Source organism: Eucalyptus grandis, chromosome 10, assembly GCF_016545825.1.
Source record: "Eucalyptus grandis isolate ANBG69807.140 chromosome 10, ASM1654582v1, whole genome shotgun sequence".
In the NCBI taxonomy this organism is placed as follows: Eukaryota; Viridiplantae; Streptophyta; class Magnoliopsida; order Myrtales; family Myrtaceae; genus Eucalyptus; species Eucalyptus grandis.
In genome coordinates this window covers 37,971,967-37,986,582 of record NC_052621.1, presented here as the reverse complement: position 1 = coordinate 37,986,582, position 14,616 = coordinate 37,971,967, and the positions used below count along the sequence as shown (strand labels likewise).

General features: G+C 40.6%; 3 protein-coding genes across 3 annotated transcripts; all 3 read left to right on the top strand.

Moving 5' to 3' along the window:
* Nucleotides 1–291: 291 nt before the first annotated feature.
* Nucleotides 292–4,348, top strand: LOC104423253 (ACT domain-containing protein ACR11). Its single transcript, XM_010035760.3, has 10 exons — nt 292–687; nt 1,091–1,145; nt 1,245–1,370; nt 1,492–1,586; nt 2,173–2,257; nt 2,369–2,428; nt 2,727–2,782; nt 2,910–3,015; nt 3,103–3,171; nt 3,972–4,348. Exons 1-10 carry the CDS (start codon nt 536–538, stop codon nt 4,032–4,034), a joined length of 867 nt encoding a protein of 288 aa, XP_010034062.1. The 5' UTR covers nt 292–535; the 3' UTR covers nt 4,035–4,348.
* Nucleotides 4,349–5,024: 676 nt separating this feature from the next.
* LOC104423252 lies at nt 5,025–5,911 on the top strand. The gene is made up of 2 exons (XM_010035759.3): nt 5,025–5,360; nt 5,536–5,911. The coding sequence occupies exons 1-2, from the start codon at nt 5,218–5,220 to the stop codon at nt 5,786–5,788; spliced, it is 396 nt and encodes a 131-aa protein (XP_010034061.2). The 5' UTR covers nt 5,025–5,217; the 3' UTR covers nt 5,789–5,911.
* Nucleotides 5,912–8,465: 2,554 nt separating this feature from the next.
* On the top strand, nt 8,466–13,397 carry LOC104423251 (ribulose bisphosphate carboxylase/oxygenase activase, chloroplastic). The gene is made up of 12 exons (XM_010035758.3): nt 8,466–8,897; nt 9,294–9,379; nt 9,836–9,845; nt 10,071–10,133; nt 10,372–10,485; nt 10,613–10,674; nt 11,302–11,356; nt 11,510–11,711; nt 11,832–11,938; nt 12,069–12,124; nt 12,797–12,889; nt 13,030–13,397. The coding sequence occupies exons 1-12, from the start codon at nt 8,579–8,581 to the stop codon at nt 13,135–13,137; spliced, it is 1,275 nt and encodes a 424-aa protein (XP_010034060.2). The 5' UTR covers nt 8,466–8,578; the 3' UTR covers nt 13,138–13,397.
* Nucleotides 13,398–14,616: the final 1,219 nt, after the last annotated feature.

Below are 14,616 nucleotides of genomic sequence, written 5' to 3'. Positions count from 1 at the left end.
GAGAACGTCAGCGAACATGGACGGATGGCACGCGCACGATCGGACAGATCGCAGCGTCCGATCCTAGCCAAGCGCGTCGCTGTCGCACCCATCACCTCCTCGGCTCGGCGTATATCGGCCGACCGATGATTAAATTTTCAGACAAATGGGGGGAGACGGAATTGGCGTCATCATCGTCGTAAGAAGATTTTGGCTGACTTGATTGGTCTCCGATCTGCAAATTTTCCGTTGGCGCAAAATATAAAAAAAGAAGGAAAATGGGAGGGAATCATTTATGGGGCGCACACGCCCAGCTCGCCTATATAGATAGGGGCGGGGGTGGGTGCTCTCCTTTATCTATCTCCATCTCATGGCGGATATTGCAAGTGCTCTTGCCTTCTCGTATTCTCGTTTTCTCTCGGGAACCGTGACACCCTTTGATCTTTTGCATCGTTTTCTGTAGTCAGAATCTCTCCTTTCTTTCCTCTCGACCGAAGAAGTCACTTGGGTTGGGTTGGGTTGGGTTGGGTTGGTGGAGTTGGGAGGTTCTTGGAAAATGGCTGTCGCTATGGCCTCTGCTAGCCTCGCCACGCCCCTCTCCGGTCTTGGCAAGGCATTTGAAGTGTCCAGATCGAGTGTCGCTTCGGTTGCTGGGTTTTCCTCTCCTGGGTTGAAGACTGCGCGTTCTTGCCCTCTTCATGGCCAAAGGTATGGCTTTTTCTGAATTTTCTCTCTCTCTCTCTCTCTGGATTTCTGTTTTGAGCTAGTCTTTCGTTAGGCTTCTGGATTTTGGTTTACTGCCAATGGGTTAGTTTCTCTTCCTGTTCTGGTTTATGTTGTATATGAATTTCGCAATGCTTGAAGAACTCAAGTACTGATCTTGCCAGCGCCATTCTGTCATATTTTGACTACCCGCCTTTTTGGTTTCTTGACTTATGGTGGGTTCTAGTGAGTTCTGCTTTGGTTTGATTCTTCAATCTTTTTTATGTTACAAGATTACGGGCGACTTCATTATTGTGCACTCCACGCTCTAATTCTATCCCAGTAGGAATAGTATTGTGCCATTGATTTCCTATTTTGCTTAGTTCTAGCTCTATCTGCTTTGTCATAGATTGTCGTCTTCAAGGACAGTCATTAGACAAGCATCAACTGCTCCTACTCTGGAGGTATTGACCACATCATGCTGTAAATCAGCGTCGGTGCTTTATTATAGTTGATCAGTATTGTTGCTTTGTTATTGATGGGAAGTTCGATGCTACTGGCAGGATGGAAGTCAGAGTGAAACTGACATTGTTCCAACCCCTAAAGTTATCATAGATCAGGACTCCGACCCAGATGCCACTGTTCTGGAGATCACATTTGGGGATCGCCTAGGAGCTCTCCTTGATACAGTATAGCATCATCGACTGCCTCTTTCTTAGTGGAATGATCATCTATTGGTGATTGCTTAGTCCTGTTTATTCAGGCTCAACTCCATGTTTCGAACATTGAAATTATGTATTTGGCTTGTAGATGAATGCATTAAAGAACCTTGGCCTGAATGTTCTCAAGGCAAATGTATATTTGGATTCTTCAGGAAAGCACAACAAGTTCGCCATAACCAAAGCGTGAGTTCTTGGCAATTTTCTTGGACTGTCGTGTGTTGATCTTCTTTGTTACTTGCATCAGTGTCAACCCCTGCTATCATATAGTTACTGTCTGGCATGTATTACAATGGAAGCCCTCTGTCCATATATCAGGATCTCCTTCAATTTAGTCTGTCTGTGTTCTGCTTCTGCTTATAGCCATTTTATCCACCCGTAATATGGCAATGTTGGTTAGCCATTCTTATATACTATGGTACTTTCAATTAACTTTACTATTTATTCATTGGACGTAGGAAGACTAAAAAGATGAGTTTTTTTTTTTTTTTTTTAATACTTAAGAAAAAATGGAGTTCAAAATTTTCTCTTTCCATGTTCTCTAGTCCATGTCAATTAAAATGTACTTGGATCTAGTTTGATTGCATTTTACAAGGCACCTACTACCTGGAGAGGTGGGAAAATCTTTTAATTCTTGATATAATGCATGTAAATGAAAATTTCGTTTTCATTTAACTTGATTAGAACAATAGTGCTTATTTCCTAGCTCCCATTATCTTGTATTTTTTTTTTCACTTCCCATGAACTGGTTTTGTCTTGAGTTTGCTTGCAGTGATACTGGCAGAAAGGTTGAGGAGCCGGAGTTGCTAGAGGCTATCCGATTAACAGTTATCAATAATCTCATGGAGTATCACCCGGTAACCACCTTTTCTAGTATCTGCTTCTGTTCATCATAACCACATCCTAGCTTAAAATTTATCTTGGGACCTATATTATGAGCTTTTGATAGAGTTCTATTGCTGCTCCAGGAATCAAGTACTCAATTAGCAATGGGAGTGGCATTTGGAGCTGTACCACCAACACAGAAGGCATGTTCAAAAGAGATATCTGCTAGGTTTCGTAGCACTGCATTGAATGTTGTTTTGAATTGATAGAAATTGATCCCTGGCATAATTACACTTAGCGTCAAATGGTCATGGACCTCTGCGCCTTTAACAGGAAGATAAGTCAGAGGTTTTGGGATGACAGAGTTGTGTTCTTCTATCCTTCATTGTATTCTTTTTATGAGTCCAGGAAAACTAATTATACATACTAACTGCTTATCAGATGAAGCTTATGTCACGAGCTTGTAACTGAATCATAAGGATGTCATTTTGTGTTCCTCAGGTTGATGTAGACATCGCCACGCGCATAAATGTTGTCGATGATGGTCCTGATCGAAGGTGGGGTGTCTCCTTTTTCTTTCTTTAACTAGTTGCGTCTCATTTATTTATGCCAAGTTAGGTAATAACTCTTGCAAGTGAGGACATTGGAAATGTCTGTTGACCACTAAAATATGTCTCGTCACAGTTTGCTGTTGGTGGAGACAGCTGATCGTCCTGGTTTACTGGTGGATCTTGTGAGGATCATAACTGACATCAATATTGCTGTGGATTCAGGAGAGTTTGACACTGAGGTTACAATCCAGATCAACACTTAACTTTGATTTCCTCGAGTGATCGTAACAAATGCAAACTCAAAATTTCTTCGGTGTTGTTACCAGGGTTTGCTGGCTAAGGCAAAATTTCATGTCAGCTACAAGAACAAAGCCATCATCAAGCCTCTCCAGCAGGTAAGATGATGCTAATGTAGAGGCTGTGCCCATATTGAAATGCTTTTGAGACTAGTGAATTTTGGTGTCTCATGGACATCTTCACGTGTACGTGTGGCCTAGTGCATGAATGCAGTTAATGTGACTGTGCTTGCTTATTTCTATGTGCTAACGTCTGCATGAGAATGTGTATCTCGAGGTAGGTGTGCATCTGCCTGCGTGCGTGCATGTGTGCGATTTTCACATGAAAATAGTGTTCTAGTTTTCAAAGTTTACTTGAACTGCCAGAGTAGATATGGGTTGATTTGAGTTCCTAAGTGTACAGAAAAAAGGAAGTTGACTTTGAAACCACATACCCTGTTTATTTTGCAGAAAATGAAAAATTTGGAAAATAATTTTTTTAAAAATGATCATTTATATCTTGTAAAATAATTAGTTAATAGAAAATGTTTTTCTTATTAACAATAATTTATGTCTAAATATTATTGTGGATGATGAAAATATTTTTCGTGTGCTCATTTTTTCAAGCGATACAGTGATCATTTTTAGGAAAATAGGTTCTATTTGTTTTGCGAAAAATGATCGCTTGTGTTGTTTGAAAGAATTAGCTAATCAAAATTGTTTTCATTATTATTGATGACAATTATGTCTAAATGTTTTCGTAAATGATATTTTTTTTTTTATTTGTTCATATTTATAAGCAGTATAGAAGATCATTTTTCACGAAATAAAGAAAACCTAAGTATTTTCTTTGTCCCCCTCACATTGTTTTGTTGTCTCGGTTCATGCATGGGGATCTGCTTATTTTGGTGATTTTACAGGTCCTCGCAAATAGTCTGCGGTACTTCTTGAGACGTCCATCGACTGAAGAGGGGAGTTTTTGAGCCATTGTACCGCGTAGTACGAATGGGAGAGTGTAAATCATTGATCATTCTGGTCGACATTTAATATGTGTCCACCATTTGTTACATTCTACAGTCTACTCAATCATCAGTATGATATGTCTGCAGAGTGTTAAACTAAAAATGTAGAGGGATAAGCTTCCATTGAACTGCTACAGCAGTGAACTGTAACTTTATGTATCGAACTGTTCCTGAATGAATGCTGTTGTACACTAGGTCCATACCCTTGGTTTTTATCTGTCGTCAGTTGTATTGGCCTGTAGGCTTGAAATGTGAATATGCCATATCTGATCCTACTTTTCGGAGAAATTATGACGTTTAAGTACATTTCTTGTTCTGACGGCGGAGATAATCCAATATTTTGTGCACGAGAGCAGTATCTTCGTCGCAGGTAGATGATTGGTATCATGCGTTCAAGGTACTCTCACTCTGCTAAATCAAGCTCTAAACTGCAAGCTGTTCTTGATATGTCGAAGAAAGACGGTCATTTAACCCAAGAGGTTGCTCGAGTTGCAAAATGCATACAGCACTTGCCTTTGTGCTCTGTCATTACCTGTTCTGCATTGGATGATTCCGAAATTTAACGAGAATTCATCATAGCGATTGCTCATAGATTATCGTATGCATCTAACTCATATAAGCGGAATACGCATACCTCGAGGAATCAGTGTTATCATAAATGGGAATCCCGACGCTCGTGCGCTAGCTGTTTTGGGAAGTTAGGGACGTTTAGAGTGTTTGTTTTGCCTCCTGTGCAGTTATCCTAGGCATCAAGTGAGATGCACCCATTTAGTGACCAAGATCAAAGTTTGCAAAACGAGAAGGTTTGTTAGGGAAAAAAGGAAGGGGGATGTGTCCTTGTTCAGCAGTTGTGGTCTAGATGCTTTCCAGGTTCGCCAAAAAAATAAAAATGAAGACGCACTTTATCTTTCATCACGATATTGCCAAATATGGTTCACATCATTACAAATGTTAATGCCACTAGCTGCCCCAAGGATATGGGGGCAACGGTCCATACGTACATGATTGAAGGAGTATGGGCAAACATCCCTATGTTATCTCACGAAACTGCATTTTCGACCATAAAAATGATGACTCAAAACGCAGATAGGAACCCCGCCAAAGCCAACAACCTTCCTTGGGAAGAGAGAAATGGATAAACCCCATGACCCATTTACCCATTTCTTCATCCTTTATATATCAACTAATGATTTCTCTGGGAATTCCATCCTTCTGCATTGAAAGAGATTCAGAAATGGCAGGGACATTCTCCAGAGGAGCACAAACCATGAATTCCGTGTTCTTCAAGCAAGTCTCTCAGTCTCTACTCATTTTACAAACTTTCTGCGCATGTTGACAGCTTTGATCTTCTTCAGCCAATAGACCCTTTTCTGAATGAGCTCAATCTGAAGGACAGTAAAGCTTTCTTTTCACTAGGTGTTCCTCCTCTCCTGTTGTTGACGATAACATTTCAAAATGGCAGGCCCGTGCTCCGGAAAGCCTACCACAGGAAGAGTTCAGCCGACACGATGCGGGACACGGTGAAGCTGGAACGTGAAGAAGTGAAGACCAAAAGCCACGCCGGGAGCAGCGATGGGGGATGCTGGGTTCCGCATGAGCAGACCGGCATATACTGTCCCAAGGGCCAAGAGAAGGTGATCGACGATGTCCCTCCTGGCGCGGTGAAGGATCTTGGCATCAACTGGATTTCCCACAATGGGGAAGATCTGATTTAGCAGGAATGACACCCTCGTCACGCTTTAATAGTTACATAAATAGACTCGAGATTGTCGTCATGGACTACATCCTTCATCCTTTCTTTCACCTCGCTTTGATCATGAATGCAACTTAAAAAATAATTCAACTACTTTCATGTCATGGATCGAAGCCTCTTTCTCCGACTTATTCCTTAGTCAAGTTTTCACATTCTTCGAGCTTTCGAACGCGTGGCATTGCGCTATCCATCATTACTAAGTTGAATGGACTTTGGCCGTGGTTCAATCTTAATAGAGAAGATGAATTGGCGTTCATTACAATTACAGATTTACCAACACTTTGGACAACGAATGTCGCGTCTGCAATATCATTTCATCCTAGGTGTGGTGGGGTTGCTGGTGATCGTTCTCTCTGCCATAAGCAAGAATGGCCAAGAAGCTTCCGATGGAGTTTTGCTACGTCTGATGCACTGTTTCATTTGCTTGCGTGGTTGATCAGACAACGTCTTGTTTGCATTATCCAGCTCTCTGCTGACTTTTTCAAAGTTTGATACTCGTTGAGCTCTTCACTTCCTAGTAAATTTACATTATATCCAGCGAAATCCAAGCTCATTATTTTGTATTCTAACTTCACATTTCAAAAGCTAACGTCATCTTAATAAGATTGTTCCACGAAAATTTGCCATCATATATTGTCAATATATTCTTTAGGTTAGAAATCTATACGGCAAGAAATGTATTCTCTTTAGTTTGATTAATTGATTAATGTCAATATATTCTTGACATTTTTTGACATTTTTCTTTCTTAACAGAACGAGCTCTTCCATCTAATGTTTATTCACCTCTCATTAATGGCGCAAAATCAAAATAAGGGCGCGTTTGGTAACGATTATGGTCCGGGAGTAGATTCGATTAGAAATGATTTTTTTTATTACGTTCTCGAAGCAGATTTTAAGTATTTTAAGTCGTTTGAGGTGCAAATGATAACACTTCTTGGCTGGGGAAGAGTTTTTTTTTTTAGAAATTTATTTTCTATTCCTATTAGGAAACAATTTCTGAGTAAAAAAAACGCGTTTGGTAACTATATAAAATTTCTACTCTTGAAATAGAAAAATAATATAAATGCGTTTGGTAACGCAATAGTTTTTTTTGTATTTATTCATTTTTTATTCTTACTTACGGATCGCCGCCGCTGTAAGCCCATCGGCCGTGGGAAGGGGTGGCTAATGGGCTTGCGGCGGCAGTTGGCGGTGACGGTCAATGGCCGGCAATCGTGCGGTGATGGGCGTGATGGGCGGTGGTGGAGACGGCGGTGGTGGCCGATCCGATGGCGACCGACGGCGGCGTCTGGCGATCCGATGGCGGTTGACGGTGGCGTGGCAAGAAAGAGAAATAAAATAGAAAATTAGCTTATTTCTAGAAATTGTTCCCGGGAGCAAGAAGTAACTTTTTTTTGCTTATCGTTTCTGTTCCAAATCTATTTCCGTGAATAGAAAAACAACTTGGTATTACTAAATGGGTTTTGTTTTTTTTTTTGTTTTGGGAAACAAAAAACAAAAATTCTAAGAAATAGAAACGTTGGTATGCAAAGTGCTTTGATAACTATCCAAAATTTCGATTCGAAATAGAATTACATTTGAGTACCGTCTTCATTGATTCTGTTTCAAATCAATTTCTTTTAATTTTTAAAAATTTTTTTTTTAAAACTTTTTTTCCTTTTCTTTTTTCCTTTTTCTCCTATTCTTCTTTTTCTTCTTCTTATGGCCGGTCGCCGGACCGACGACAAGCTAGATAAGGGCGCCGACCTCATCGGAGTGTCGCCGGCCCTTGTCGCCGAGCCTTGCGGGTGGCCAAGCGAGCCTCGCCGGGGCTGGGTGAGGCCAGCTTGGCCACTAGCGGGGCTAGGCATTGCGAGGCTTGGCTAGCCCCGGCGAGGCTCACCTAGCCCCTAGCGAGGCTCACCTGGCCAGGCAAGCTCGTCGGACCTCACCCTGGCCTGGCGAGCTCGCTAGACTAGTTGTCGGCAATCAGCGATGACGGGTGGTGGCAAACGGTGGTCGCGGGATGGCGGTCAATGAAAAAGAATAAGAGTTGGTTTTGATTCTCGATTTAATTTTTTAATTTTTTTTTATGATTTGGGAACCACCGTACAGTCGGTAGCCGACAACTTAAACCCGGGACGAATCAAGCCCACCCACTTGACCCGGCCGCGAGTGAGTTGCACAGTGGGGACGAGGGGTTTCGAACCCCTCCCCTTCCAGATGAGGGGGTAGAGCTCGAACCAGCTCAGCCGCCGCGGGGTGGGTTGATTCTCAAATTTGTTTATGGAACAAGAATTGATTTTTATTTTATTTATTCTTGATTCTAGTCCAAATCTGTTCTCGAGAATAAATTTGTTCTTAAGAAATTTTTTTTTATCAAATGCGATTCTGTTCCAGAACTATTTCTGAGAACAAAAAATCAGAATTGGGTACTATTAGACACATTGCCAAATAGTCACTAAGTCAACCTTTGAAATCGAATCAATTTATTTTAGAGTTATGATAAAGGGTAATTACACAACAAAGTATTAGAAAGTTTTCTTTATTGCGCAGCTGAGTGCCTAAATTCATTTAATCAAATTATATGCCCAAACTATTCTAACTTTCAAATAAAGGGGGAAAAAGAAAAGAAAAGAAAAGAAAAAGAAAAAGAGAAACCAGAGCAGAACCTGTGGCGCCAAATCCACCGAAACTTAACGATAAAAGGCGGCGGCGGCGGTTGATCCAACGTCCCCGCCCGCTTCTCAGCTCAGCTCAGCCGCCACCGGAAATGGCGCTCTGCCACCTCCTCGTCATCAGACCATCCTTCTTCGGTTCTCCGATCAAGGCTCCACCGCCGCCGCCGTCATTCGCCCTCTCTTGCTCCAAGTCTTCTTCTCCGCCGCCGCGGAGCATCGACAACGGCGACAACTCCGGCGGGCCGAAGCCCAAGAGGCTGTCGGAGCAGTCGTCCTGGGAGGCCAAGGACGCGGAGGGCAGGGATTACCTCTACCGCCTCGGGCAGGAGGCCGACAACATGAACATCGCCGTCGGGGCGAGGGCCGGCGTCGTCGACGACGTCTTCGCCGGCGACTTTCTCGGCAAAGACTGTACGTTTCGCTTTCCCCTTTCAATTTTGCTCCAGATGGGATTTACAGATGCAACACGTTTGTCGAGTTCGTCGAAACTAGAGATCTGTCGGTGAAGCGGGTTGTCATTTTTTTTTCCTTTTCAGTGTCGGATTAAGATTGCTCTACGTCGATCGGGTAAATTAGATATTTTTAACAGGTGAAGAGAATTTGGAGGGTAGGATTATGGATTGCACGGCCAATAATTTTACACGAAAAGATCACATTCAGAGGATTCTTGGAGAAGACAGTCTGTGATCCGTGGGTGATAAGTGAAGTTGATAAGAAAGTGTCACGTAGCGAGCTAGTCGTAGCTGAATTTTGGTCCTCTTCCCAAGTGTAATAATCAGTTGATCGATTTGTCATTGGTTGTTGCAGCCGACATTGTGTTCGATTACCGGCAGAAGGTCACGAGGTCATTTGACTACCTTCAAGGAGATTATTATATCGCTCCTTTATTCATGGTAAATTATATCCCCCAACCGTCAGTTATTTTTCTCTCTGATAAAGTTTAATTGATTTACTTACAATATTTCCTGAGTTCACTGTTGTCAATGTCAAGGCTTGTGCTGTTGTGTAGCTCCTTTGCATGCTACTTGCTAAATGTTTCAGCCAATGCTAGTTGCTATTTTAGTTCATTCATGGGTCTTATGATACTAGTACTGTAGTGTAACTTCTCATTGATAAGGCTGTGTGGAGAGGCATTTGAGATATTCGTGTATTTGGACTTGCATTTTCTGGGGCTACTGCATTATGACCATTTATTTAAGCCAAAGCCTATCAATGGTTTCTCAACTTGCTGTCTTGCTATTAAATATGGAAAGCAGGTCGTTCAAGTTATGTTTTCCTTCTTGTCTTCCTTTCTCCAAATTGTATATCCCATTCTTGAATATATGACATATTTTGCCTTTTTTTCACAGGATAAAGTTGGTAAGTTCCATGAAACTTGACTTTGTGCTGTAAGAACAACACGTGGAAATGAATTCCCCTGGTGACCATCCTGTCCTTTATTTTAATTGTCTGTTTGCGATGTAGTAAACAGGAACAATGCTTCTTTAACCTGGATAAAAATTATTAATTCTAATTGACATTCTAGTGTTCCTCTTTCTTGTCTTCCTTTCTATCTTCTTCATGCAAGTTCTGCTGGTATTGCAGTGTGTCACATTGTCAAGAACTACATTGCCCATCTTCTCAATGCAAAAGTTCCCCTGATCCTCGGTATGTACAGTTACAAATGAATGATTTGATCACCACATTAATCTAATTTTATTCATTTATCAATTTCTCTGTAATCAAATTTTTGTACAAAAATGTCATTGTTCCTGATGTAGAAATGAAAAACGGTGTGTTAGTGAATAATGATTCTTTTTCAGATGATATAGAAGCGGACCTTCTGACGGCGGGTAAATTGACTTCCATTCTCCATTTTTCTAAGCATCATAATACTACTTCCCAGGTATTTGGGGAGGAAAAGGTCAAGGAAAATCATTCCAGACAGAACTTATATTTCAGGCAATGGGAGTTGAGCCCATTATCATGTCTGCTGGGGAACTAGAATCAGAAAGAGCTGGTGGGATTGTTTCTTCCATCCTTTAGTATTCTAGCATGCAAATTGGGACTGTTAATTCTTGTTGTTCCTTTGATGATTTCTCAAGCTTTGCTTTTTCTATGGCTTCATGTGGATGTTGACTGAACAGGAGAACCGGGAAAATTGATACGTGAACGCTATAGAGCAGCTTCTCAAGTGGTTCAGAACAAAGTTAGAAGCTTTTCCACTTTCGCTATCAATTTATGTATGTGGTGTGACTATTTTTCATGTCTGGAGATTGATGCTTTTCTGCTATTCGTCAATTGTCATTGTCTACCTGTTTTGCAGCATCTTTCAAACTGTTAATGCCATGCTAAATGATTGGTTTATTCATTTATTGATTTTTCTCTGCCTGCTACCTAGTCTATTCCTCACCAACATCCCGTCAGTTTTTATTTACTGCTGCATTTGACTTTCAAAATTCTAACGCCATCCTACTCTGGGATGGCATACTAGCTGGGCTTGGTGAGGACCAGCAAGTGTTGTTCCATACCGCAATCTCACAACATCGTTTCCTACAAAGTATGACACTTTGATTTATGATGACAGCTTAGATAATAATATCATTCCATAAGAGACTTGAAATGGTAGAAGAGTTCTTCCTGCCTGGTTGTACTTAATTGCTCCATACAAATACAATTTGAAGTTCAGGAAATTTACTACAAATCATTAATCCACTATACTGAAATGCAACCTTCTAGTCGGTATTTGATGTTTTTGAAGTTCCATTGCCAGTGTTTGGAAAGCTCTGTGATAAGTTGTCAAGGAAGTCTAACTTGATTTCCTTGGGGGATGCAGGGTAAAATGAGCTGTTTAATGATCAATGACATTGATGCCGGCCTTGGTAGATTTGGTAAGCTACAGTTCATTTAGTCAAGTTCAATTTCAGCTAACCTCTAAGCTTTCTCCTGACTGTCATTTTATAAATCCAAAAAAAAAAAAAAAAAAAACATTAGTCTAGTCTTGGTTCTTTCATATGAACCTCACATGCTGTGCCCTCATCCAGGAAATACTCAAATGACTGTGAATAATCAGATTGTAGTTGGCACACTCATGAATTTGTCGGACAATCCAACAAGAGTAAGCATTGGGCAAGATTGGCGAGAATCAGATGTCACAAAGAGAATCCCTGTTATTTTTACTGGGAATGACTTTTCGACAATATATGCTCCTTTGATTCGTGATGGAAGGATGGAAAAGTTTTACTGGTACATGATTTTTGCAAGCTAGGGTGCAGCTCTTCCTTTAGTTACTTCCAAATATTGGGATGCTAGTGGTGATTGCTTTATCAGTGGGCACATAAGTGATTGTATCTCTTTCATGAATAGGCAGCCTACGCATGAAGATATTGTAAATATTGTTAACAGAATGTATGAGAAGGACGGCATCTCGAGGAAGGAGGTTGTACATGTCGTGGATACCTTTCCTAATCAAGGTAACAATCTTAGAGCATACTATCCTTTCTTGCCATTATTTTTGTCCTTTAGTTTGGTTCATTAAGCTGGTGTCATTGTGACACCATGATATCACCATACTCCTCTCAGATTTCTTATATATTTGTGCAGCATTGGACTTCTATGGAGCTCTTAGGTCCCGGACTTATGATAGGTCGATCTTGAAGGTATAAAAAAAGTTCAAGTCCAATTGAGGAGACTGAACAATCCTATATTGAACTTTGAATTTGATATGATGAAAAAGATGAGCAAGTTCCATTGCTCTTTACCCAGTGCATATCAATTGATTGATGGAGGAACTTTGGTCTATGTGGCAAATATGCTTTGAATTGCTGTTATATTCCAAATAAATCAATCACCAGGACATTCAAAATGTGAATATCGTGTGTGACCTATGTACTGTGCTATGAAGTGGGAAATTCTATTGACAACCTGGCCAGATAGGTTAAGTGGGTCTGGAAGTTGCTATTTTCTTATCTTTTTGAGACATTTAGTGCTCTACGCATGTATAGACTACCTTTGGTTGAATTTCGTGGGGATGATGAGCCTCTTGTACTTAAAATAGCAACGATTTGTTTTCATAGTGATTGGATTATTGAGGTAACTAATATCCGTGGTATATTCTCATACTGGACGGCAGACCCATCACTTGCATAGAGATGTTGGCCGTTGTTTTTAAACAGCCAGTATTCAGCAAACATCAAGTTTTTGTTCATAGTTTCTCATGAGCATGACTAATGCTTAGGCTTGAAGCTAAATACTTCTAAAGGGCAAATTCTTTTTCCACAGTTCTTTTCTAAGAGTCATTAATGTGCTATTTAACTCCTTTTGGGCCACAGTGGGTTGAAGATAATGGTGGGATTGAAGATCTTGGAAAGAAACTCCTAAAATGGAGAAAAGATGAGAAACTTCCAGTGTTTACACCACCGAAGGTAAGAGCTGTTGTTGGTCGTGGTTGCAGTTTACTTCACTAAACTCAAAAGTAATATGTTGTTTAAATGAGTGAATGTTTTAATGGATACAACTTGGTATTCGCAATTGCCTAAATGGGTTTAATTGCATGGTTGAGCAGCAAACATTGGAGGCGTTACTTGAGTCTGGGTATTCTCTTCTCAAAGAGCAGCAGCTGATAATGGAGACTAAACTTTCTAAGGAGTATATGAAGAACATAGATGATTAGTAGATAAGCAGCAATTGCAATTTCCATGCATCTCATTCATTTCTAGGCCTTGAGAAAGTTCCTGTCCTAACAAGTATTCTTGCATTTGTCAATGAAGTTCATTGTTATTGCTAATAGCCTCAATACAAGCATCTGATATTGCAAACATTGTACCAGAAAATCTGATTGAATCAGAAGCTCTGGTAATGATGATGTTATTAATGGAAATATTAGATAAGCGCTTGCTTATGAAAGCAAGAGGCCTTATGGTTTTGATCTTACCACTCGAGTGTACATCTTTCTCAACAGTGATAGTTTGGAAGGGTAGTCAGAGCTGTACGATACTTTGCAGAATTTCGGTCCATTAGGATCTGGTGTTTATAGTGTCTTCCCTCATCGTTTAAAATGGTTTCCCTTTTCTTCTCAGTATGCTCACTTTGTTGGTGCAACAATTATATGCCAAAATACAAGCGACTGCTGCAGAAATCCACCTGCATAGTCATATTTTTAGGTGTGCCTGCGTGGGCTGCACACGCATCTGTCATTTTACTATTATCGTTTCGTTTAATGTTCCACTTCTTTTTCTTCTTGATGTATCATTCCTCGTTAATTTTATGTGCAGGGAAATGAAAAAAAATGGGGTTAAACCTTTAAAAACTTCATTTGACGTAATGATTTGAGTGGGCGGTCTCAGCAAAGAAAGATTCTTTGGGGAACTGCTGAAGGTTGACCACTCAATTAATCTAATCATAACCGAAATTGAAGAGTACTTAAGAATAAGGAAAAGCCTCTTTCTCTGTCACTTGCAGGATACAAGATCTCTATCCACTTCTCATGAGCTGTGACTACTGACTGTTGGATCACTGGTTGGCTTAGAGATAAAAAGTGGGGGGAAAGAATAGCATTACGTGATCGGATGCCAAAATAAGAAGGAAAGAGGGAGCACTAATGACGGTTCTTGTCTTGTTCTTTTTACTTTAGTTGGAATTGGATTAAATAGTGAGTAGGGTGCTTGTTGGAAGATTCTGGTTGACAGAAAAAAGAGGGGGAGGTGCTCGCGTGAATTTGATTCCAGTAACCGAGGCCATCAAAATGGGGATAGTGGGCGTGGATCGATGTTGTTCTCTTCTGACCTCTAAATGAAGTGACCGGTCAAAATGGCATATCTTCTTAACACACCTCTAATATCCACTGGTCTTTACTTTGGGGTTGGTGGAATTTGCTTTCCATTATTCTAAGTGGTCATCCAACCTTTAAGGCTATTCTAAACTTGACAATTGTGGTCGTGGGAGGGAGAGAGAGAGAGAGAGAGATGAATTGGGGGATGATGTCTCGTCTGAACTAATTTCCACAACTATCTGTCTTCCATCTCTTATCTCTATCTCTATCTCAAGCAGCAGTTATATGGCGAAACTAGAATCCCCCTTGCCAATTCCTCAAATAAAAAATATCAGTCGGGTTGATGATGTAATGGAAACGCTTGTATGTTCTTCAGGAATA

Coding starts and splice junctions, on each gene's coding strand:
- LOC104423253 (XM_010035760.3), top strand. CDS start 536: ATGGCTGTCGCTATGGCCTCTGCTAGCCTCGCCACGCCCCTCTCCGGT. Junction 1,587..2,172: donor AAGTTCGCCATAACCAAAGC/GTGAGTTCTTGG, acceptor GTTTGCTTGCAG/TGATACTGGCAGAAAGGTTG. Junction 2,258..2,368: donor ATCTCATGGAGTATCACCCG/GTAACCACCTTT, acceptor TTGCTGCTCCAG/GAATCAAGTACTCAATTAGC.
- LOC104423252 (XM_010035759.3), top strand. CDS start 5,218: ATGACCCATTTACCCATTTCTTCATCCTTTATATATCAACTAATGATT. Junction 5,361..5,535: donor ATGAATTCCGTGTTCTTCAA/GCAAGTCTCTCA, acceptor TCAAAATGGCAG/GCCCGTGCTCCGGAAAGCCT.
- LOC104423251 (XM_010035758.3), top strand. CDS start 8,579: ATGGCGCTCTGCCACCTCCTCGTCATCAGACCATCCTTCTTCGGTTCT. Junction 11,939..12,068: donor GGATACCTTTCCTAATCAAG/GTAACAATCTTA, acceptor ATATTTGTGCAG/CATTGGACTTCTATGGAGCT. Junction 12,890..13,029: donor CAGTGTTTACACCACCGAAG/GTAAGAGCTGTT, acceptor ATGGTTGAGCAG/CAAACATTGGAGGCGTTACT.